The sequence below is a fragment of the Channa argus genome, chromosome 12 (assembly GCF_033026475.1).
Source record: "Channa argus isolate prfri chromosome 12, Channa argus male v1.0, whole genome shotgun sequence".
Classification (NCBI taxonomy): domain Eukaryota; kingdom Metazoa; phylum Chordata; class Actinopteri; order Anabantiformes; family Channidae; genus Channa; species Channa argus.
Genome location: NC_090208.1, coordinates 20,854,528 through 20,879,387, shown reverse-complemented (window position 1 = coordinate 20,879,387; position 24,860 = coordinate 20,854,528). Strand labels below are relative to the sequence as shown.

Genomic DNA, 24,860 nt, shown 5'->3' with positions numbered 1-24,860 from the left:
TCTCCCCTCTGCTGCTAACTCATCTTCCCTTAATGAATGCTTTTTAAAAAAGACAGTAGCTTTAGTTCATTGTGTTTAACGTCTTTGGTTTATTGTTTTAAAAAGCTGCGCCACATCATCTGGCATAGGATACCTTTACAGACCCCGCCCATTGAAATTTCTCCACTCACAGGGGGTAAGACACATGATCAAACACAGCATGTGATGTTAGTAAGCCTCTGAGAGAAACAGATACTGCATGTGAAAGTTAGATTGAGAAGACATAAATCGTGGCATAGAATTAAAAAAAAAAATAAAATAAAAAAATCCACCTGAACAATTAGAAATATAATGTGATGTGTTTTTCCTCCCGTGTCAAGCTGCAGTAAGCAGTTTTTCAAGCAAGGATTTTGTTCACATTGAACAATAACATTTTAGGACAAACTGAAAGGGTGAGAATTCTCAATCTAAGGTTGTTCTTTATAAATAAAGGGTGAATGACAAACAGGAAAAAAACTGGGAAGGAAAGAGTGGAAACACACAAAACCCTTTAGAAGGTTTAAAATTTGTAGTTTATAATGTGTAAAATTAGACAAATGTGTCTTACATGAAAAAAAAAAACAAAAACCTTTTGAGCATGCCAAGGACATGTAAAAGGAATTTCGAAGACTGTGTTACAGACTGTGTGGTCACAGGTCTGGCTTGGACAAATGAGAGGTGCAAATGTGGGAAAAACCACTAGATACCCTGACGGCACCCTGAGGCTCTGCCAGAATTTTTTAATCTTTCAACGTGCAAAACTAAATGTTTGACAAATGCTGACTTTCATATATTGCCTGAAAAATGTGCTTTCAGTAAAATACATGAAAATACAAGGCACTGTACACTAAATGTATTTACCTTTGTCCCACACATGTTATTGATTGGTCCTAATATATTTGCATAATTTTATAATTATATTAATGATTAATTACTCTTTGGCATCCGCCCTCACTGTAGCCTTGGAGGACTGTTGAAAATTGGCTCTGTCTCTGCAGCCGTCACCCCTGGCTCACCGAAAAGCCCGCCAACTGGCCCTCCGTAACCTCCTGCAATGACCTTTGTCCCTCTATCCTGGCGCCTCTGAACGATCCCCAGAACCCCAATGATGAGCCAAAAGAAGAAGTTGACCCACACGGCCGTCTGACAGGTAGACAACACGACATACAGAATATACGTGAAGGGCTTTTATCTGTGAGGCTATGTGGACACACACTCATAAAGAAGCTCTGAGAGACAAGTGGAACATTTTTTTTCTGGTGATCATTTTTTTGGGTCTGATGTATTTTTTCCTCTCTTCTGACTTTATGACCTAACATCAGGTAAAATCCATTTCCCGGTTTCACAATGAACAAAAAAATTATTTTCATTTGTTTCACAGTGGTAAAGTGGTTAGAGCTGCTGCCTCACATCCAGAGCCCTCACCCCCCTAATTGGCCCTGAGATAAACTTGTAAACTGTCAAATATGTATCTTTATGTGGTTTTTATTGGTCTTTCTTGACTAAATGTTGTAAATAGACAAAATGGAAAAATGGAAACGGCTAGTAGAACTGCTGATTGTACATATGTGATTCTGGAGATACACCAAAAAACATTACATCAACTAAATAAAATACTGACCTCAGCTCTGTGCAGGCGGTTATAAAACCATTGTCCTTGAAGTGGACTGACCCATTTTCTAGTCTGGGATTCTTCACACCTTGAGAGATGGAAAGTGAAAGTTATTTAAAATCAATCTTTCTTCAAACAGACACATTACAAGTGGCATCATCAGCCACAAAACACACATCAGCATGGGAAAAATTACTGCTGTCTGTGATCGTCAAGTGTTAGGACATCACAGCCACAATGTTAAAACAACCTGGTGTATTTGAGCTGCAAAAGTCCTTTCAAAATTATCATCACATATTCAGAAGACACATTTAAATGTACAACTTTTCTCACACTAATACTGAGGTTCTCTTTAGTGTATACACATTTTATACAGAAATGTTATAAGCCACAATCAGCATAAATAACGAGCTAACCAATGAGATACACTTTACTTGGTGGTCCCTCTGTTTTAAGTGTGGACACTGTAAAATAATATTGTGTAGGCTGAGTCATTTGAAGATGAAAAAACTTTGGTTGCTTTCAGCTTAAAACAACAACAAATGACGTTTTCAATTTTTACCTCTTGCATTTACTTCATTAAGTTTACATACTACCAAACACTTTTGGCAGACGAACGATTTTTAGTGCTAATCAGGAGTCTGCCATTGTAGATATATTCATAGCAAACAATGCAATCAAAATGCACGAAATCCAGGCAGCAGTAATTGCAGATCAGGGAACATTTGGAAATATCAACAGTGTGAGATTGGCTACTATTGATCAATTCCTCATTCCTCATTCCTGGAATGAACCAGGTAAAGAGTAAATTCCAAAAAAGTTTTTTCCTGATACGGGGAGAAATTTGTTATTTTTTTTAAATTGTGGAAAGAACATAATCCAAATGCTGGGCCATAGCAAATGTTCAAATTTGTCTAGTATAGAGGTTAACTGTAGTTCTCGTATGCCAATGACACTTTATGGCCGCACATAAGAATGACTTAAGAAAATATTCTCAGGATATCTCAAAAAAGTGCAGATGCGCAGTGAAGCAGATTAACCATGGGATATTAATAGCTGTATGTTATAGTGACAGGATGAAAGAGTGTAAAGGTTTGACCACAAGTCATGTTGTTTGAGAGAAATGTTGTTAATATTTTGTTAGTGTAAGATCATTTTACAAACAAAGTGTGTTATTTTGGGCAGTGACCTTCTGTTTTGGCCTGTGTGTTTACTGTTTTGATGGACACAAGTGTCTAAGCAAATGGGTCAAACTGTAAGAAGAATCTGAGAAGGATTCCACAGCAGTCATGGGAGCAGGCTAATTGGATTTAAAGCAGATAACAGAGAATATCTATCTGCTTTCATGTGCCAACAGAAAAATAATTAGAGCTTTCATTTATGGTATGGTAAATAATAATAATAATAATAACATATTTTTAAACACCCAATGACACTTTACAAAACAATCAACAAACATATAAAGCAAAAAAAAAAATGACAAGACAATGCAATAACACATTGTGGTGAGAGCGGCTGAAAACTTTGGTCCCCATGGTGCTGAGGCGAGCAGGGGGCGATGTGAGGTGGATGGAAGAGTAGGATCTGAGAGAGCGGGAGGAGGTGACGATGTGAAGGAGATCAGACAGACATGGAGGGGCCAGGTTTTGAATGGCCTTGAAGGTGATTTTGACTTCTATTCTCCATTTAAACAGGAGCTAAGTGTCTTTATTTGTGAGGAAGGAGACAGTGAAGTCAGAAATAGTTGTATGTAAGAAAGAAAAAAAACATGACAAGTGAAGCTCACTGGATTTCAAATGTTCTTTTTAGTTGTATTTGTGACTTGTTTGTAAAAGCTGTGGGGTTTTTGTCTGTGGCTGTGAGTGTGTGGCACCTGGTAACGTTGGGAACGGTCTGTGTGACCGACGTGCAGAGCGAGTCACGTCCGATTTTCAGCATGCACCCCGTGACGAGCAGGAAGAACAGGAAGATGCCGCACATGGCCATGATAAGGTTCATCCACATACGCTCCCTGTGGAGAGCAGAATAAACAGAACGAGCGTGAGAAGAGGGAGAGGGGGGAGGGGGTGGCAGAGAAAGAGAATCATTAAGTGTCATTCAAACCTCTGTCCAAACAAGGAAATGATGTCAAACTATATTACCATGACATGACCTCTGTCCTCTTTCTGATCCTATTTCTACTCCATGTTTTTATGTTCTCAGCAGATCTGCAGCCTCTACTTTGAATTTGTTTTAAAACCTGCAGTAAAACATTATAAATCCATGCAGCTAACCTGACTAGAAGAATTTTATTGGTGTGGCTGTTAGAGTCCCACGATGCTGTTTCACTATGTCTTACAAACTACTACTCTAACACAATAGTTTGTATTCATGAGCTTCAATCCATTAATCTTACTGTCAGTGATGTTTTATCTGATTTTTGTTGTGGCATTTAATGTCATTTGTCAAGTAATAGAACTGTTTAACGTAGCAATAAATCAATGTATTATTATATTCTAAATAGCGGTATGTGTGTGTGTGTGTGTGTGTGTGCACGCGTGCTTGTGGTCAAAGTTAAGTCAGGCTTCAAATGTTAATCGGTCAGGGTGTAAATCCAAGCTGAACAAAAGCAGTAAATCAATTTGAAAATGAAAATTATGTAGCCCTATATTGGGAGCTACATGTTCATTGCCTCAAATCTTTGTTGACCAGGCTCAGCACATCAAACCACTACGTTGTGATTTGGGTTTACTGAGGTTTACAGTGATAGAATCAAAGGGCATGAAACCACAACTTTAAGCGCTGAAACACAAAAAGGCAGAAGACACCCACACAGTGTTAGAAACTAATTTACACAAAGGTCAGTTGCTTTTGATGACAAATAACACAGTTGGTAATCACCTTCTGACGACACCCTCGATGCAGAAATTGTACAGCCAGAACAGAGACAGTGAGAAACACACCACTGACACCAAGACCGATATGGCCGAAACAAAGTAGCACAGAGAAGTGGGGCTCGATGACTGGACTCCGATGACGCTTAGTGATGCATTGTACTTGACATGTCCATACAGCATACACAGACCTCCGAAATCCCCCTGGGAGGAAAAAAAAAGAAGAGACATTTAGAAATTGTATTATTTCCGCTTATTTATTTACATTTAATTTACTGCTTTTTTGTAACGTTGTTAAAAAGACCCTTTCTTGTTGTCAGATTTTGAGAATTTTCGCAGAAACACAAACTGCAGCACTGACCGACTTTTGCACAGAGATGGCCACGAGGACCATCTGGTCACATGATGTAAAAGGCTAACTAGACCTGCGCTCGTGACCCTGCTATATTTCTCGCGCGCGCACGCACACAGGCAAGTACGCACATACTCATCATTAAACTCGCGCGCATTTTCACAGTCCAACATTTCCTGCCTGATTAAGAAAAAAAAGCAAAGTGGAACGTGACCTAAAGCCTTCAAATACCTGTTATTTTTCACAGTGTTTCATAAATGGCATTACAAGTGTTAAGTGACAGCTACTGTGATACTACAAATAATAATAATGCTAGTGTTGATAATAATCTGCTTTATGGCTACGGATAGTTTAATACGGTGGTTTCTCTTTTGTAAGATACAGTGCGACAACTGACACTTATTAATCACGGGAAAGTGAAAGCGCGTCTTTTCGTTCCCCCCTCGCGCTGTGCTGTTGACAACAGTTTTTCACATGAGAAAGCGTAACAAAAAAGAAAAAGTGGCTTAAACAAAGCGGTTCCCTACTACAATTCGATAAAACACTGTGAAACTGAACGGGTTCAGAAGCCAAATTTGATTTAAGCGCATACAGAAAAAGACCTACGCAAGTTTAAGCCCTAAAGTCAAGCTAATTATCGCTGTGGTGAACTTCACAAACTTCGACACGCAGATTCCACCCGGAAGAGGAGGGAGATGACAGTAAGCAGACATTAGGATAATCAATCAGTTTGCCCCGTAAAGTCACCTGTACGATGGTGATGGATGCGGCGGCGACGATCCCGCAGACAAAACTACTGGCGTACAGACCCAGTTCCAACAGCAGCAGCCCCGTTAACGCCATCGTCCAGCGGTTCAGTTCCCGGTCTGGACGGAGATGAGTAAACAAGGCAACAACGCGATGAAACGCTTCCGGTGAAGCGTTTCCAAATAAGATGAACGCGCTGTCGCTACATCATTAACTCGTTTAAAAGTGGTTTTGCTAGTTAGTAAAATATATTGGCATAATAATTATATATGTTAAAACATGGCAAAGCAGGGCCACGAGCAGTAGAAAATAAATCAATCTAAATTATCAAATAAAAAAATCACTGTATCCTAAATGTAGACTAATTTAAAATTATTCCAACAAATCCACATTCAGTTATCAGGCTACTTAAACTATTCACTCGACTTCCTGTTCCTAATGCAATGGGTTAAAATGCAGGCATAAATTGTGAAGGTTTGAATATTTGATTTCCGGTTTTATTATATGCTTGTGTTGTGGCGGACTTAACTCACTTACCCGTCAGCTGCTAATGTTGTCATAGTGACTCGTTGATAAATACGTTGGTCAATACGGTTTTCATACGGACCGATTTCTGCTCAGAAAGATCAATGTAAAAGTTCAGGACGCAACAGGAAAGGGTTGAATGGATGTGACTGATGATTAACTAGCAAAACGGAATCTGCAACCCTGGTCCAAAATCGTCACGTGTGTAGATTTCTCATGCATGCAGTCAGTAGAGTAGTTAAACTTAAGGCAAAAAATATATCTTAGCTATTATACATATTCCCAGAAAGTGTAATCAACCCTTGTGATTTATGTTTTATAAGTCTGCTGTAAGTTCCCCCTGGTCCATATCCACATGCACCAACTGACAATGTGTTACATCATTCATCATTTGAAGCAATCAACATTGCACTATGTGGGTGATACGATGAAAAGGGTTCTGCTTTTCTCCTGGAGCTGGTACATTATTACTGGTACATTATTATTCCCGTCAGTGTCGTTGGCTTCAAGTTTGTTCGAGTTTGTTAGCATCACTTACACAAATAGAAATACAGCTAGTTACTATGAAAGTATGAAAATTGAACAGAACCGTTCTTGTGATGCATTCCCACAACAATAGCTGTGATTTATTTTTAAGCCTCCGTTACTCAGTGTTCAAAGAGATTATTTTATTTTCCTCTTATGTTTTAGCATCGGCATTAATTAGGTAACAATTACATTTATATACGTTCTGTGTTTGTTTAGTCCATGAGCAACTGTTTCATTCTGGGCAAAATACCATAAAAATTGTTATGTGGCACATAAACTTTTGCTTATTTAGGTCTGAAAGGCCTGGTTGGTTTACATACATGACTAGCATAACGGGAGGAGTTGAGTGTTCGGGTATGTGTGTCTGTTTGATCTCAGGTGGTTAGACTTAGTCCATGGCTGAGCCTCTTACAAAGCCATCCACCAAAATATTAGGAACAGTGTGAATGTGTGTGTTAGTGTTAGATTAAAGGCTTAATGTATGATGAGATTAGTGTTGACCAGTAGCCAAGAGCCTGTGTATTTTATGCTTATCTATGTGTTTAATTAAGTTGCAAGATCATTTTAGAGGAGATTTAATGTGTGTAGGTGTGTGTGTGTGTAGGTGTGTGTGTGTAATTTCAGACAACATAACACAAGCCTTGTATCACTTTAATTCACTGATAAAATTTAAACATCAAAATTCACAGAAGTTCAATGAGGCACAGGTCTACAGAAAACAATGCAATATGTAGAATATTAACAAGATACCAATAAAAGTAATGAGAGAATTATAATAGATTACAATAGAAAATGCAGCATAGGAAAAACACACTTGAAAACACATCACAAGGGGTTTAAATAAGGGTTCCACCACACTGAAATGGTCATAGCAGGCCTTTATCTGGAACAGTTGGCCAACTGTTTTATGAGTAAAACCCATATTTCTATTCATAAGTGAAATATTCCTCATTATACTAACTGGCCAACTGGCCTATTTACTTTAGCATCACGATAAAGAATACTAAAACATAAGTATTTCAACAAGAAGAAGACATTGAGAAAACAACAAAACATTACATTTTAAATCCAATATATTGTTCCTCTTGACATAATCTTTATTACAGTTAGATTACATTGTGTCATCATGTACAAAAGCTTTGTAATAATTTCATATTAAGCAAGGAGATAAATACACAAGCAAAGGAACCCACTGTCATGATAGCTTAATAAAACATAGATTTAAAATCTTAGAATTAACCACATGAACCAGTGCAATATGTAATATTATGATTAGTCATCATAGTACAAAAGGCCTCGTGTTGTTGGAGAACAGCAAAGGAAAGCATCTTCACAGCAGTGGATAGTTATCTGTATTTAAGATGTAAATGTGATGGAGCAGCCGTTCATTTCCTGCCACTTATCTCGAGTCAGGTTGTAGGGCACACTGAATAAAAATGTATGTTCTGGGACTGTACACCAAAAACGACAGTCCATGGTGATGTTTAAAAAGCCCTCAATTTAAAACTTGAACACCTCCGAGAGAGAGAGCAGTACTAAAATGTTTGGTGTGTGTACGTTTGTTAATGATTGCACTATTTTTTGTTCAAGTTAAATTTTATATATATATATGGTCACCTTATCTAAGAAACTTGGAACCTTGGAATGGACTCTTTGTCTGAAAGTATTCGAAACATGTATTTGCCTATTCTTAGGAAATAGTTGTCAGCATTGTATTTGATTACTGATTGCATGCACAGAGGGGCATTTCTTAAAATGAATTACAGTAAATTACAGCGGAATGCACATTTTATCAACATGCAAAAGAATGTGCTGCCTAAGCAGGATGCTCACTATTTTAAAGTTAATATCTGAAACAACAGGTATCTCATGATGCACAGCAGATATTTGTACTTCAGTAACAATGTTTTATCGACCCTGGGTAGCAGCAATGTGATTTCTGACTGACTGATGAAGAGTGGTGAAGGGGAACTCCTGTTCTGACCATTTTGAATTCAACAGTGTGGTCACGTTCTCCTATAAGTGCTGTCACAAGACCCTCATCAGAGAACTGAGTGTGCAAGCCCACTATTGGCCCTGTGTGTCTGTCCATTTATCCATGTATGTCATTTTCATTGTACACTGTGCCAAGCTCGAACCATTTATTCTCTTGAACAATATATTTTTAAATAGAATAAATAATTAATTTAATGGATTTCCTCATACCAGTTCTCATGGCTCAAACTAGTTTACAGATGCCCTCATTTGTTTCTTTTCTTTCAGTTTGTTTGTGCATGCATGTGTGCATTTGTATACATGTACCAGATAAAGGTGATCAGCCGACGGGACAGCCCGGCAGTCTAAAGGCATCTGGTACAGCACTGTCAAGTTTACAGATAATTTTGTAAATCCCTTTCTTCCAGCAGGGGTCACTGTCTCTCCCAGTCCAAATGGCTGAATAAAACTCCCTCAGTGCCACCTCTGATACCTCAATAAATCTCTCGGGGACCTGCAGACAGAAATCTGCATGTCAAAATATAATACACTTGTAGGTCTACACAACACAGAAAAAGTATTAAGGATAAAGTGATTCTGCTATTAGACATGAACCCGTTTCTTACCAATTAATGATACATTCCACTCCTCTCGATTTAAGCAAGAGAAAACCATTTCAGATGAGCTCTTGTAAAAGAGGGCTTTCTTCAGCATACTCATAGTCCCTTAGCCTCTTTGTTATAATGAACAGTTTATTAATTGTTGCTGAAGTTATAATATGTCATTATAACATGAAATTACCGCTCTAAAAAACTGATATTATTTTTAAATTAAGATCAGAGTAAAACGGCCTAAAAGTATATTATTAGCATGGCCGGTTAGCTCAGTTGGTTAGAGCGTGGTGCTAATAACGCCAAGGTCGCGGGTTCGATCCCCGTACATAGACCTTTTGATCGTCACCCCGTATGTATAATCGCGATTTCGTACAGAGTATCTGTGTAGTTCTAGTGAAGTAGCCCAAAGAAACAGAGCCATGAGCCAAAAGCTGCAAATACTGACACACACTCCTTACCTGGTAGACATTGCTCTTATTGTAGTGCATGTTTAGTATGCGATAAAGCTCTGTATCACGGCCCACTCTCAGCTGGTTGTCTCTGGCCAGACGAGGTGCACCATCCCTGCAAAACATAAGCAGATCATCTTCATATCAACTGTTGGAAAATGGAGACTTTCGAGAGTATTTGTAAAGAATGTGGACAATCCAAAATTATGAGGTCTAAAATCGATTTGGTTCTTTGTGTTGTGCATTCAATGAAATAGCTCTGACCGCTTGGACTGAAGTATAAATAGAGAATAAATGCACAGTCATGTTTTACAATTAGCCTGGCAAATCTTAAATAGCACTAATAGCGGTATTCTTAGTATCAAATTATAGCTAATAATAATCTACCACCAAGTATCCACCTCCGCTATTCAAATTATGCACCTATAATAAGAGAAAATGGAGTTTGTGAACTGTTTACCAATTCCAAGTTGCTTGATTATTATAACTAAAGTGCAACAGTGTAAGGGAGGAAGCTATTGGGTCATGCAACATGGAACTTTAATTTCCTTCTTTCCGTGAATCGCCAAATATGCTGGGCTTGATATGCACTGCGTCTGATCCATATAGTAGACGGAATGTGAGTCCAGACAAATCCAGCCAAACACCCTTTGCAAAAAACTTAGTGAAACATGAGCCAGCCAGTGGCATCCCAAACCCACCGGGTGAGGGCCTCGCGGACAGCTTGTCGTGCAAAGCGCTCCATCTGGATGTAGAAGAACTCTCTGAAGTTACTGAACCATTTAATCATCTGGGAGGTCACGCAGCGGTTAAACTAGACAGTAGGAAAACAGCAGGAGAACAAATGAGCGCGTGATTTCGTTTTGCGAGAGAAATTGTTTTGATGACTCATAATGGAAAAGTTGTGTTTCTGATCAGGTAATACAAATTCTCAAATTACAAATGGATCTTGATTAGTTAAAGTCATACAAGCACGTCTATGATTGAGTTTCCACTACAGTAACTGCTGCTAATGACTTAGCTACTGGTGATGTTTTTTATAAACCGGCATATTATTTTTCTTTTTGCAATATGTTATCCTTTAATTCGCAGTACTTTGTTTTGTAACTTTTACTGATTTACTAATGAATTTACTTCTAACATATCACTCAGCAAACGTACCGTATCGTTACATCAATTATGACGTGATGACACATTTTTGGCTATTTTTTCATGGCCGGTTAGCTCAGTTGGTTAGAGCGTGGTGCTAATAACGCCAAGGTCGCGGGTTCGATCCCCGTACGGGCCACTAGCGTTTTGATAAAGACTTTAGGATTTTGACCACACCAGTAACAGGTCAAGTTTGGTTGTAATTATTTGCTTTTATTCAGCGGAAACAAAGTATTGATCCATCATGACAACAGGGTAAACAAACCTTGACATCAGGGAAGTAGGTTTTTAGAGTGTTGGAACTGGGATACCGGGTGTAGAAGAACATGAGTTTGGCTTTCTTCAAATGACACGGAGACAAGCCCTCCTGGGCGTATACATGAAGCCAGTTAAGGATATACAAGTTCTTTGAAACACAAGCAGATAAACAATTCACTCTGTCATTCCCCCAACTTGCTGGCAAAAGGATATTCCCCCAGCTGTCAGGTAGAGCTCCCCTCCATCCATCCCTCCGCCTCCTCTCATCCCTCCATCTCCCCTCATCCCTCTCTCCCTTTCTCTGCCTCCGTGAGTATGACGAGTAAGTGAAGGGTCCAGGTGACCAAGCAGGGGGAGTGGGGGAAAAGAGGGGTGATGGGAGGGGTGAGAGGAAAACTCCAAGAAAGGGTCGGAATTCAAATAGTCCTTGCGGGATGGGGGAAGGTGGGGGAGCTGAGGGTGGTGAAGAGAGCGAGAGAAAAGTTGCTGCATGGAGTAATGCAGCAATGGGAGGGGAAGGGGGGGAGGAGGAGGAGGGGGAGGAGCAGGGAAGGAAGATGAGGAGGAAGAAGAAGAGGATGAAGATAGATGAAAAGAGGAAGAAGGGTCCTTAGGTTGTGAAGCTGGAGGTAGGAGGGGTGGGTGAGTAAGAGGTGGAGGGCGAGTTAAAGAGGAATGGTGAAGGGAGAGGTTTGTTTGAGAGGGATTTAGGTGACTAGAGAGAGGTGTGCCAAGGAGTGGGTGGGCCTTTCGCACATCAGATGACCTTTGAATGACCAATGGAATTGTCAGATCGGTTGGTTCAGAGCGATGTGGCTGTCCAGGAGGCAAAAGGCTCCCGTTGCTCATCTTTTGGAGCTGCTTCTCTCCATCCTGTTCTCCCATCTTTTCCTCTTTACCTCTGGTCTTTTCCTCCCCTCTTCCTTTAGTTAATAGTCCCATCCACACTTCCCTCTCCTTCCTCCCATTATTTCCTACATCCGATGGGAGGAAAGAGATGGCGGCAGGAGGGGAGGAAGAAGTGAAATCTAGCGTCTCAGTGTAAAGGTGGAGAACCCGGTCAATGACTCGGGCAACAGCGCTGCCCAGCTCCAGCTTAAGTGCTTGAGCAAACTTCTGCCCTCCCTCCTCCCCTTCATCTTCCATGCCTACATCCCAATCACCTCTCACCAGTCCTCCACAATCTAGCCACAACCCTGCTCCCTCTATAACCCTCTCCAAGTGTAACCCCCCTCCTTCTCCTCTCTCCAGCTTCCCTTCTTTCTCTTTTTGCCTCTCTTCTCTCTGTTTGTCAAAATTTTCGAAAGGAGAAGCAGAAAGAAGGGGAAAAGATTCCTTTTCCATCCCACCACCATCAATGTCTTCTTCATCATACATCCCTTCTGTGATGTCTGCTTCTTCCATCATCCTCACATCTCCTTCTCCTCTATCTGCTGCTGCTTTGTTTCCACTTCTGTGCCTTCTGCTCTTCTCCTCCTCCTCTATGTGCTTTTCCCCAAAAGCTCTCCAAACCTTCTCCTGCAGGGCCTGCAGTCTCTCTCTCGCCTCCTCCAGCTGCTCTTTCAGCTCCTCCTTCTCCCGTCTTCGCACCTCCCTCCCTCCCTCGCGCCTCCTACCTCCCCGATCTGTATTTCTATCAATCTCGCCATCTCTCTGACGACTCTCCAGTTTCATCCTCTTTACTTTCAAGATGTCTTGAGTCCACTCGGCTGCGAGGGCAACATCACTGTGCCTCTTTTTAATCTCAAACAAACCATCTTCCCCCTCTATTACTCCCTCCTCTCCTTCAATCCTTGGCTCCACCCTTCTATCTCTCTCTCCTGCATTTTCTTCCAGGTGTCTTTCTTCCAGTTGTCTATGTATGCCAAGGTTTGTGTTGAGGTGCCCTATCCTCCTGGGGGCTCCACCAGGCTGGAGGAGGTGATGGATGAGGGGAAAGCCAGGAGATCTAAAGGCAGGAGGAGGGCGGCCTGCACTGGACTGGGAATGAACTCCAGGGAGAGCTGTTAGAGTAGGTGAAAATTCATGTATCTGGGGAGAAGAGTCACTGAAAAGATCTGTGGGTGAATCCATCACTGGAGACAGACAGAGAGAGAGAATGTTGTTAAAGTTTGCGATCCGCATTGCTTTTTAGTGTTTTGCTTAAAAAACTCAAGTTGAAGGTTTTCACATTTAAATACACTTTAAAGGCAAATTTACGGACATTACAAAAAAAAGCTCTACATTTGCACAGATTTTTGTTCCTCCATTGTCTAATCATGCAGATAACTTTGGTCCTGAGTTAGATGTGTATGAGGGTTTTCCTATGGAAGTTTTTGCAGTAATCAAGTTTTTCTAAAAACATTGTGCCTGTTCGCTGGAATCATTTTACACAGAACAGCACTTCTGAAAACTGGTGGTAATGGTTTTGTTCTCCTTTTTTGTTCCAGCCAAAAATACTATTGTTTTGCAATGTTGCTTCAGTATTATTGGCAATGCCATTGAATTCACATTCACTGCACTGGAATAAAGGCAGAAAATTAAGAGGTGGATACTGCAAAACAAAAATCAAAAGCTTCTGCTGGACACCTCAAATTTAGTTAGAATCTTAGTAATGAAAAAAATACACATTAGAATGTGGCTGACAACTTCTTACCTGGGCAGCAAGTAGAGGCACGTCCCTTTTATTAGTAATAAGAATAAGCTGAAATGTCCTTGCATATATCTGCAAAATATAAGCAGAGTGCAGAAAATTAAGAATAAGTTATTCCAAGAAAAAAAACCTTCATTCTCCTCCTCGGCCTTCAAATAGTATAAACCCGATGGAGAACAGAGGGAGAATGTGTCTATGCAGGCCAAAAACTGGAGCTATAGGCCATGGGAAGGTGGCGACATGGGTTAACATCTGGCTCATGATCTTTGTCACATACGAACTCCCTCTCTTCATGCTATCTTTCCTGTTTCTCACTGCAGCATGCTATCTTAGAAAGCACCAGTGTCTTAAAAATGCATGTAACAAAACTAAGGTAAAAACTGTTTTTGGCAATCATGATTCATGATTTTAAAAAGTGCTAAAAACACAAAACATTTGTGCTGGAAATTCTTTTTACAACTTACTGCAAAATTATACTTAAAACGTGATAATTTTGTTCTGTAATTCTGTACCTCCCCTTAAGTTGTAAAATACTGAATAGCGACCACCCCCATAGTGATCGCACTATTTAATCAGAAAATCAGAAACATATCCCTGTTCCTACCAATGCCCCTTTCCCCTTTTTCCTTCCTCTCTATTGCTCTCTCATCCTCTCTTCCTCTTCTCTCTCTGTTATCAGTTCAGGCAGCTTGTTAAGCACTGTTTGATCAGAGTGTTTACCATCAAACACACACTGAAACGCACACACACACATTAACACAAAAGCCAAAGAGGCTTGAGAGCTGGCTCACAATGGTCAATGGTCCTTGGGGAGTGAAATAGAGTGAGAGCAGCATGTATGTATGTGTGTGTTTGTGTATGTGTGGATATGGGTGAGTGTGTGTTAACAGTAGTTCTACTTAGCTTTGATAACACCCCTAATCCACTTCAGATGGCTACGCTACCACTCATAAAACTGAAAGATGGGTGGATGATAAATGGACAGATATAAGGACAGATTAAGAGGTAGGTGGACAAAAATTGGAACGATAACAAAAATGTTAAGACAATTAAGATGACTTGATTGTCAGCAGTTGCAATTAGAAATGATAGGTTAGAAAGATCAGAGAGATGGATAGACCAGTGCATAGCCCCCCTGGTGCAACATGAAAAGAATAATCCTCCTATAAATAGCTAAATATCAATTATTCAAATGCCCTCTCCTCTCTACAATAATGCAGCCCAGATGGCAAGCAAGCCAATGCGCTTATATTAGGGACAGATTAGAAATTTTAAAGCCAGCCGAAAGCTGCACAAAATATGAACACCGAGCAATGAAAATTAAAGCTATTAACCACTAGATTAGGTGCTTTGGGCTGCTGTAGATGTCACTTAAAAAACTGACAGGAAAGGAAATGCACTTAATAAAGCACACAGTACATATATATATATATATATATATATATATATATATATAGAGAGAGAGAGAGAGAGAGAGAGAGAGAGCTCTATATCTATATCTATGTATACATAGATATATCTGACTTTATAGTCATATATATATATATATATATATATATAGATAGATAGATAGATAGATAGATAGATATATAGATAGATAGATAGATAATATTATATTTCATGTATTATAATTAAATTTTTTAAAATGACATCAAGAAGCTTAGTCTGTGTCAAGCCTCCGCGTGGCAACATCTGCCGGTTCTGCCACGCGAGATCAATCCGCTTTGGCCATTCAGACGCACGAGCTGTTTGTGTGTGAGCGCGCGCCCGTCGTGCGTCCTGTGACTAAACTGGCAGCGGTAGACTAATGTCGCAGTAAGAAAGAAAAAACACTCGCACAGAGAGTCTAGCGCGGCGAACGCTGGCCCTCGCAGCCCATTAAACATTACGCGCTGTTCGAAGTTAAAACTGTAACTCACTTTCAGTCAGGAGCTCCAGCGGTGTCCGTTCGGCGAAGCTTCCCACTCCAGCGGCCGCTCCTGTGCGCTTTGCCTCGGTCGGCTGTGTACAGATGGCACCGGACGGGCCTCGGACATCGGTGCGGGCAAAGAGGAACCTGCCAGCAGCTTCGGGCTGTGTCCTGTTCCCCTCTTCACTTGTTCGTTGTTGTCAGTAACTCTCAGTTTTACTCTTTGGCTCTCACTTATCAGCCGCCTCCTGTTTCCTCTACTTGTGTCACTGTGCAGATTTTTTCCCTACCTCGCCAATCCATCTATCTCTGGCTGGCATCGCGCTGCTCCTGGTTTAGAGTGGCGCGCGGTGGGCGGGCGGGCTCGAGAGCTGTCCACTTGACGGTCCGGTCCCTCCCATGTTGGCATGACCCTCAGTATGTACACACACACACACACACACACACACGAAGCTAACTCTGCGTAATCAGCAGGCTAGAAATGCTTTTCCTTTGCTAATTAATTGTAACAAATTTTAAACAAGCGCAGTTTGTCACACATTCAAATTCAAGGAAAAACTCAAGATAAAGTGTGTGCCACCATGACAGCTTCACTGTGTCATGACATTGATCATTCAAACATATCCCTTCATTTTGTGTTCTGGTGAAGGTAAAGGTCCCTATTTACCAGCTAGGTCTAAACTCTAGTTGAGTGGAGATCTGGTCTGATCAGATCTGCAAAGGCTAAAGCATAGAATTCACATCATGCTTTGTCCTGATCAAACCATTAAGTGACCCCTCAGTTCCTATGGATGGAAACATTGTCATCCTAGAAGAGACCCCTCCCATCAGGTTAGAACAGGTTTGCAGTGACCATTCTTACTTAGTGAAATGAGTGGGCCCAAACCCTGACAACAAACCCCCGCCCCCCCCATCGCACTCACAGCATAACATAGCCACCTGATCCCCTTACTGTAGGGGGCAATCATTCAGCCCTGTATCGTTCTCCTAATGTACGTCACACATGCACTTGCCCGTGATGAAAATACGGTAAGGGGATGACTCATCTTCGTTGCACATCTCTGTAGACCAGGGCCTATGGTTTTTCCACCACTGAACTCTTAAATGTACATTTATCTTTGTAATGAGGGGTTTGTGCACTGCAGCCCTGCTGTCGATGGACTGTTCTTGCTGACACAGTCTGATCACGTCCTGCACTGACATTCTCAGTCACTTGAGAAAGAGTTGCTTTTTGTTTTTGCTCATATAGTATCACACTAATGCACGAGCACTATCAAATGTGCTCTGTCAATCACCCACAGTTTCTGACCCTGTTTAATGATGTACAGATCGACATGCAGACGTCACTTTAGTCACTGATTCTATTGTAACACTAGACAGCTGAGCTGTCTTTGTGACTGAAGCACTTGCTATGCTCTAACTCTCTTGCTCTGCTCTAAGTCTCTTTGATCATTTTCTCATGCCATTGTGATCCAAAATCACAATCAGCTGGGCCTGCACAGCATATTTATACATACCATAAATCATGACTGGAAGTTTATGCGTCTCCACTCATTTATTCTGGATTTTCTGTACACGATCACTAGACAAATACACCCAGAGTCAGGTGGTCATTCATTAACAGTTTTATCTCATCACAGGAATTTTACGTTGAGGTCCGCCACAGAAACCAGACATATAAAATGAACACTGAACTTATCATTACAGTATTTTCACAAGGTTTGTTAAAATCTTTCCGTAAAAACTGTATATTTAGTCAAATATAGGATACACACGATTAAAGGAGAAGTTATATTTAGTAACCCGAATCTGATTGCAAAATGGGACATACAGTAATATCAAAAACTATTGGCAATAATTTATTAATGCAAATCAAGTGATATGTCAGTTCTCATTCATCAAGGTTTTGTTATTTGGGAAAGTTGGCCATGGAAACCAACGTTTCTCACCTGGCCTGTACACCTTCATTAGGTGGAAAATATAGGAGAGTGTAAGGCAGAGAGTCATTGGAATATTTTATTTCTTTCATTTTTTTCCACATTGTTAAGTCAATCACAACAAACTGCACAGAGCTGCTTCTCTCTGTGAAGTGAATGGATGAAAGGACAGCATAGAAAACAAGTCTGAAGCCTCCTCCTTTGTTAAGAGAAGGATTCTCCAAACTGAACTGCAGCTTCACAACATCATACACAAAAAATGTGATATACTGTGTACAGAGGTTGTACAAGTTCACAAAGTCAATACTGAACTAAAAATGCAAGTATTGGCCCATAAAAAGTCTCCACTCCAAGTAACTCTCTAACTAAATCAAGTAAAAGTACTAAACAGATTATCTACATTTTACTTAAAGTACAAAACTAAAAGTACTCCACTAATAAAACAATGTATTTTAAGCAACGCTGAATATGGTAATTACGGCAAAACACGTACAGTGATTAATAAAGAAAATAGGAGTCAAGGGTCACTGCTGGTAAAGCTGGTTGTAACTACTTAATATGCTGACAGGTGGTTAACCCATAATGATACTGACAGTTATTAGGTCGTAATGTTTTTATAAAATATTTGCGCATGCCTCTCATGCCATATATCTTCTCTGTCCAAAATGTGAACATAGTTGTCCTCAGAAGAGTTCCCTATTCTCTTTTAGAGAATAGGGAACTGCCATCAAACACAGATTTTCATAGCTCACCTGAAATTACACATTACTATCCAGTATTTAAAGATTATATTGTGCAGTGTACCCCCGTTTTCTGCAATATGAAGTTACAAAACAATTACAACAAAGGACACTGTGAGCATAAAGAATAAATCGACCGCATTTTTTAAAGAAAATGGAGGAAAATTACAGTTTGTGCCTGCGATGTGAGCACACCAAAACGTTTTGTCTCATTTAAATTGTATCTAATGATTTAGCTCAGCCTTGTTGCTCTAATTATACAGAAACATCGTGTTTCCAGGAAAACATTTTAGTAGTAGATACTTGACCTTCAGCAGCACTTTGTTACCTGTTGCTGTGAGTGTTACCGTTGTGAACCTGTTTCCACACTGTTCAAAAGCCTCACCATGAGACCACACATGCTCCTCACTTTATTCCGCTGCTCCTTCTTTCTATCTGTTTTTGAGGATTTTTTTTCTAAAGCCATCCAATGTATCACTTGAGTATCCTCCCCCCTTCCCAATTCTCCCCTTCCCTCCACTGTCTCTCTCTGTCTTTCCCTTCTTCTGATTAAAAATGGTTCGGTGCTGACTGAAAGGTCGCAGTTGTTATGGAAACGAGGCTGGTAACAATAGCTGGACACACGGGGACACAGCAAGAGAAAGGGGGGAGGACGGGAGAGAAAAAGAGGGAGATGTGTCTAAATAAACATAAACATGCAGAGAGGAGGAGAGGGCAGGCAGGAGAGAGAGAAAGTAAGAGAGGTCTGAATAAATAAAAACATATGCAGAGGGAGGAGGGCGAGAAACGGCGAGGTCATGGAATGATGGCTCCATCTGCAATAATAAATAACAAAAGATAATACAGGGTTTTTTTCATTCTAGGAAGGAGGTCGAGCCACAGAGGTGTGTGTATCTGGACACAGTGGGAGAATGCAATTGATAGATAATACACGGACCTGCTGTAGAATACTAAATAGAATAAATTGTTCACAAAAAAGCCTGCAGAAAAGCTTAAAATTGTGTGAGTGTCAGTACGGGAACGCTATCTCTCTGAGGGCTCATATTATGTTAACCACTTAGACCAACATCAAACACACTCCCTCTCACACACATACACACACTTCAATACAAGCACGAAGGTGCCAGCCACATAAATAGGAAATCCCACAGTGACAGATATAAAGAGGAGGGGAGTGACAGAGAGAGAAAGAGAGGGAAAGAGATTATAAATCAAAGAGGAGACAGAAAGGGGTGAGGAAAAAGATGGGAGAACAAGAGTAGTGTAAAACAGAGAGAAATAGTGAACAGTAGGGGGTGAGGACACATAGATATGAAAGGATCAATACATGGCATAAAGTGTATGTGCATTGATTTACTTACAGGCAGAGGTTGATGGGGAGAGAAAGAGGGAATGGGTGGGAACAGGAAACTGAAAAAGCAGAGAGAGAGAAAGGCAGAAAGAGTCAAAAAAAAAAGGGAGACGATGAGAAATTTATAGGTAAAACCACAAACAAGAAAAAAACATTAAAGATCATCAAACATCTCAGAACCACACTGTGAAGTGAGGGTTGAAGACCTAGTTAAGGCCACAATAATCAGTATTTTGAGATTCAAATGACTAAGCATCGTGTGAAAGCTGGTCATTTATAGTGAATTATAATCAAGGCTCTTTTAGCTCAATGTTTTGGTCTTCAGTCCCTCTAATTTTACTTTCCTTTCCACGCCTGAAGATCTAACGCTCTGTGCCCAGTGCCAAACAGCTGACAGACAACATTAGTAAACATAGTGAAGTATTTAGCAGCTATGCATCTTTGGTATTCGTCCTGAATTGTATTATTATTTGAGAAAGCTCCTTAAAAACCTTAGGACAGGCTAATGTCTGTGAAAACAAGAACTACAGTAATTAGTTATACTCTGCTTGTTAATGTTTTTCTCAATTGCTAAATTGTGTTAAATCTAGGATCCACTTGATTTTGGTCTTCCACTTCCAAGCACAGCAGGTGTCTTTGGTTTTGGTTTCACACAATTATTTGAACAATTCCTCAAAGCAGTTAACAGACATGTTCAGTGACAGAACTATATATATATATAGGTGCAGTAGATTGTCAGAAAACAAACAAGACCCAGCATTCATGATATGCTCGCTCTTAAGGCTGTGCAATTGGGCGATTAGTTGAAAGGGGTGTGTTCAAAAAAGAGCAGTGTTGCATGTGAATCAGGTGGCCCCCATTTAAGGATGAAGCCAGCACTTGTTGAACATACATTTGAAAGCCTGAGGAAATGGGTCGTTCAAGACATTGTTCAGAAGAACATTGTACTTTGATTAAAAAGTTGATTGGAGAGGGGAAAACCTTTAAAGAGGTGCAAACAATGATAGGCTGTTCAGCTAAAATGATCTCCAATGCCTTAAAATGGAGAGCAAAACCAGAGAGACGTGGAAGAAAACGGAAGACAACCATCAAAATGGATCGAAGAATAACCAGAATGGCAAAGGCTCAGACAATGATCAGCTCCAGGATGATCAAAGACAGTCTGGAGTTACCTGTAAGTACTGTGACAGTTAGAAGACGTCTGTGTGAAGCTAATCTATTTTCAAGAATCCCCCCAAAGTCCCTCTGTTAAAAAAAAGCCATGTGCAGAAGAGGTTACAATTTGTCAAAGAACAGATCAACTGGCCTAAAGAGAAATGGAGGAACATTTCGTGGACTGATGAGTGTAAAATTGTTCTTTATAGGTCCAAGGGCCACAGACAGTTTGTGAGACGACCCCCAAACTCTGAATTCAAGCCACAGTGCACAGTAAAGACAGTGAAGCACGGTGGTGCAAGCATCATGATATGGGCATGGGCATGTTTCTCCTACTATGGTGTTGGGCCTATTTATCACATACCAGGGATCATAGATCAGTTTGCATATGTCATAATACTTGAAGAGGTCATGTTGCCGTATGCTGAAGAAGACATGCTCTGAAATGGTTGTTTCAACAAGACAATGACCCCAAACACACTAGTAAACGAGCAAAGTCTTGGTTCCAAACCAACAAAATGAGTGGCCAGTCCAATCCCTGGACCTTAATCCAATCCAGAACTGGTGGGGTGATCTCAAAAATGCTGTTTCTGAAGCAAAACCAAGAAATGTAAATGAATTGTGGAATGTTGTTAAAGAATCGTGGAGTGGAATAACAGCTGAGAGGTGCCACAAGTTTGTTGACTCCATGCCACACAGATGTGAAGCAGTTTTAAACAATTAGTTGTGGTCATACAACTAAATATTAGTTTAATATATATTAAAAAAAAAATTTAAATATAATTTAAAATATAATATAATAATATTGTTAAATACTAGAAACAAAAACCTTTGTACAAAATAATTTTGAGTTTGTATAGTCAACGGCAGACACTGCTATTTTTTTGAATACGTTATTTGTTCCATATTTTATATACATTAAGAAGGAAAACACTACAAATGCTGTACCATGCGTCTCTGAATTGGTCTGGTCTAGATGCGTTGGGTGTTTACAGTATTTTAACAGGCCATCAAGACATTGTAGGTGCAGCTGTAAGTGTATTTTATATGTTGTCGGTCTTTGAGTCGGGTAGTGACAGACTCAAAGAGTTTAAAAGTTTGATCACAGGATGTGTTGTTTTAGGGAAAATTGTGCTGTTTGTTTTTATTGTTTTGTAAGTGTAAGAGCATTTTAGGGAAGTGAGCTTCTGTTTCCCCCTGTGTGTTAATTGTTTTGAAAATGTGACTTTAGAGTGGATACAAATAAGTCAGCCAAAAAACTGTAAACAGTCAGTATAAAGCCAATCGTGGTATTTTTGAATTTTTAGTAACTGCTTGATGCAATTTATGTCAAATGTTCCACTCCTTGTGTAAGTTTTAAGTCAAGTGGGATGGATAGTGTAGGGGAATTCTAAATCCCCAACCCATACCACTCTGACGACATCACTAGGACATCCCCAGGGACATTTTATCAGGTTTCAGAAAGGAAACACTCATGTCCTGAGAGTGAGACGGGCACTGAGACAGATAAGAGCTGTCACTGGGAGAGAGACAGGTTAAGAGTGAGCATGATTTTTAAATCCAAACCAAATCTTTTATTTGCCCTTAGTTTTAATAAGTACACTGTTTACAAGGTTTGTACCTGCTACTAAATTCTGGATGTCTCAGTCTCAATTCTTTATCGTCATTAATTAACTTAATTAGTGACCCAGTATGTACTGTATAGTTGATGTAATCCTGCCGCTGGGGAAAGTTTATGTGGGTTCTAAAAATGTGCTTTCTTTTTTTTCCGGGCACATTAGCATCCAGGCTGTCTCACCCCCCTCTCTCTCCCTCCCCTTTTTCCAGGTGTAATGGAGAGGAGCTGTGTGTCTCAGGGAATATCTGATGCTGGTGGGGGCATCTGGAATTTGCTCATTGTCTTCCTGATTATATCTTGTTTGTGTTTTATTGCTTGTCTTTGCTTTCTCCCACCGTTCTCCACTCACCCCAAACAGTCACGCCACCCTTCGCCTGGTACGGTTGGAGGTTTCTTCTGCTAAAGGGAGATTTTTGTCTCAACCATCACCTAGTGCTTGCTCAAGGGGGATTTGTTGGGTTCTCTATAATTCTTTAAGGTCTTGACCTTACAATGTGCCTTGACATTACTCTGCTGTGATTTGGTGCCAAATAAATAAACTGAATTGGTGCAACAGACAGACAGACAGAAAGGGGATGAGTGTGTTTGTATGAGTGAGAGAGAGATGGGAGTGGGAGAGAGACAGAAGTGTACCCTCAAATAGCCGAGGGCAAGGTGACAGAGAGAAACGAACGGACAGTGAGGGATAACAAGCTCATAGAGGGGGAATAGTGTGTGTGTGTGTGTTAGAGACTGATAGAAAAAAGGAAGAGACAGAGAGCAGGAAGGGAGAGGGATAGAGGAAGTTGAGGGAACAAAAACAAAAACAGAGATAGAGAGGGAGAACGTGTGTGTGTGTGTGTGTGTGTGTGTGTGTGTGTGTCAGAGCCAAAGGTGTCAGAGTGTGCTATTTGGCTTAATGATGACCCACTGGGCATGTAGGTCATAACGGTTTGTGTCTCAAATCCATGAGTGTATGCCTGTGTGCATCCATTAGTGTTAGTGTGTTTGGGTGTGCGTATGTGTGTGTGTTTTAACAGAAACTCACTAGACATGCACCTAAAGTGGGTCTCTTAGCATACGTTTAAGAGTGTGTTTGGTCAGAGGTTGGAGAAGCAGTTTTTCTAGCTGGTAGGACTCAAAAGATACTTACGCACACACTCTTGTGCACCCACACATGTGGTGAATCCAGTTTGGGTGTACGCACTCATACCAACAGCGACCCTGCATGTCATGCATGAACATGTAATGCACCATGTATGACACTAAATTATGCACAAATACACACACACACATGCACGCATCTCTTTCTTTTGATCTCTCATGATAACACACACAAACACACACACACACAGGGGGAAGCTATTATGCTCTCAGGCTGGAGTGTTTTGATGGTATAATTGCAGTGACCAGTGAGGAGAAAGAGACAGAGGGAGGGATGGATGGAAAGAGGGATGGGAACAGAGGGAGAGAAAAAGAGGAGAGTGCTGACACTCTCAGCATGCTAATGTTGTGAGGCTCTACCCCCCCACCATCCCCACCCCCGCTTCCCTCCATCTCTTTGTCTCTCCATCTTCCTCTCTATCTCACATCCTCTGCATTTCACAGGTGCAGCACTAGAAAGAGAGACCGACAGAAAGGTAGAGAGGTGGAGAGATGAGAGGAAAAGAGGGATATATAACAGGATGGAGCAATGTTATCTCTCACTTACGCCGCCATCCCTCCATCCTCTTCAAGCTCCCCACAATGGTCAAAACAAAGAATGCAAAAAAAAGAGGTACAGGGGATGAAAATAGAGGAAGAGGGAGGGTCAGTTTTTTCCATCCTTTTCACAATGTAGGGATGATCTCTGCTTATCCTCTAATCACACCCCTCCTTTCCCCCCTCTCCATCCTCTCTGTTATCTCTCACTCCCCGCAACCCCTCTTTTTTCTCATCTGGTTTCCTATTGCCGGCCTCCCTTTTTGTCATCTCTCCATCTGTTTGTCCTTCCACTCCATCCCTCTCTCCTCTCCAGAGAAGGGATTCTGTTGTACAAGTGCTGATCTCCTCCTCTCCTCTCTTTTGCGTCCCACTTCCTTCTCTTTTTTTCATTATCGATGCCTCTCCTCATTTCTTTAGGTAGTTGAAATTATTTATTTTAAAACTGTTCTTCTTAGGTAATGAAGATGCATGATACTTGCAGTCATGATCTTAAAAACTATATTCATGAAAATACGCTATTAGATGTATTAACAATCAAAAATACAATCTATTATGGTTCTAGTTGTATATTGTACCTATTCTTTGCATTGAAATAGAAAACAACTTATGACAAAGAGCAGTAGGATGTAAAGTAGCACATGGTCATACTGCCCTACCGTATACATACAGCATGCGTTTACCTTAAAAAATAGTAGAATTAGTGGGAGAAAACATCACTAGCAGCTGTATGTCATTT

General features: G+C 40.5%; 2 protein-coding genes and 1 non-coding gene across 5 annotated transcripts; 1 reads left to right on the top strand and 2 right to left on the bottom strand.

The window, feature by feature from the left end:
• Positions 1 to 60: 60 nt before the first annotated feature.
• Positions 61 to 5,761, bottom strand: tmem179ba (transmembrane protein 179Ba). Of its 2 annotated transcripts, none has more exons than XM_067525448.1 (5): positions 5,603 to 5,761; positions 4,511 to 4,707; positions 3,504 to 3,641; positions 1,640 to 1,718; positions 61 to 1,161 (listed from the first exon to the last, which is right to left on the bottom strand). In XM_067525448.1, exons 1-5 carry the CDS (start codon positions 5,696 to 5,698, stop codon positions 970 to 972), a joined length of 702 nt encoding a protein of 233 aa, XP_067381549.1. In that variant the 5' UTR covers positions 5,699 to 5,761; the 3' UTR covers positions 61 to 969. The 2 variants fall into 2 exon arrangements, with proteins under 2 accessions (XP_067381549.1, XP_067381550.1); XM_067525449.1 differs by lacking the exon at positions 5,603 to 5,761 and adding an exon at positions 5,462 to 5,561.
• Positions 5,762 to 7,292: 1,531 nt separating this feature from the next.
• On the bottom strand, positions 7,293 to 15,981 carry prox3 (prospero homeobox 3). Of its 2 annotated transcripts, none has more exons than XM_067525445.1 (7): positions 15,651 to 15,981; positions 13,735 to 13,803; positions 11,313 to 13,174; positions 11,107 to 11,220; positions 10,394 to 10,506; positions 9,702 to 9,807; positions 7,293 to 9,143 (listed from the first exon to the last, which is right to left on the bottom strand). In XM_067525445.1, the coding sequence occupies exons 3-7, from the start codon at positions 13,170 to 13,172 to the stop codon at positions 8,970 to 8,972; spliced, it is 2,367 nt and encodes a 788-aa protein (XP_067381546.1). In that variant the 5' UTR covers positions 13,173 to 13,174; positions 13,735 to 13,803; positions 15,651 to 15,981; the 3' UTR covers positions 7,293 to 8,969. The 2 variants fall into 2 exon arrangements, with proteins under 2 accessions (XP_067381546.1, XP_067381547.1); XM_067525446.1 differs by having other exon boundaries at positions 11,107 to 11,214.
• Positions 10,907 to 10,980, top strand: trnai-aau (transfer RNA isoleucine (anticodon AAU)). The gene has a single exon. It is a non-coding gene; the product is annotated as a tRNA-Ile (tRNA).
• Positions 15,982 to 24,860: the final 8,879 nt, after the last annotated feature.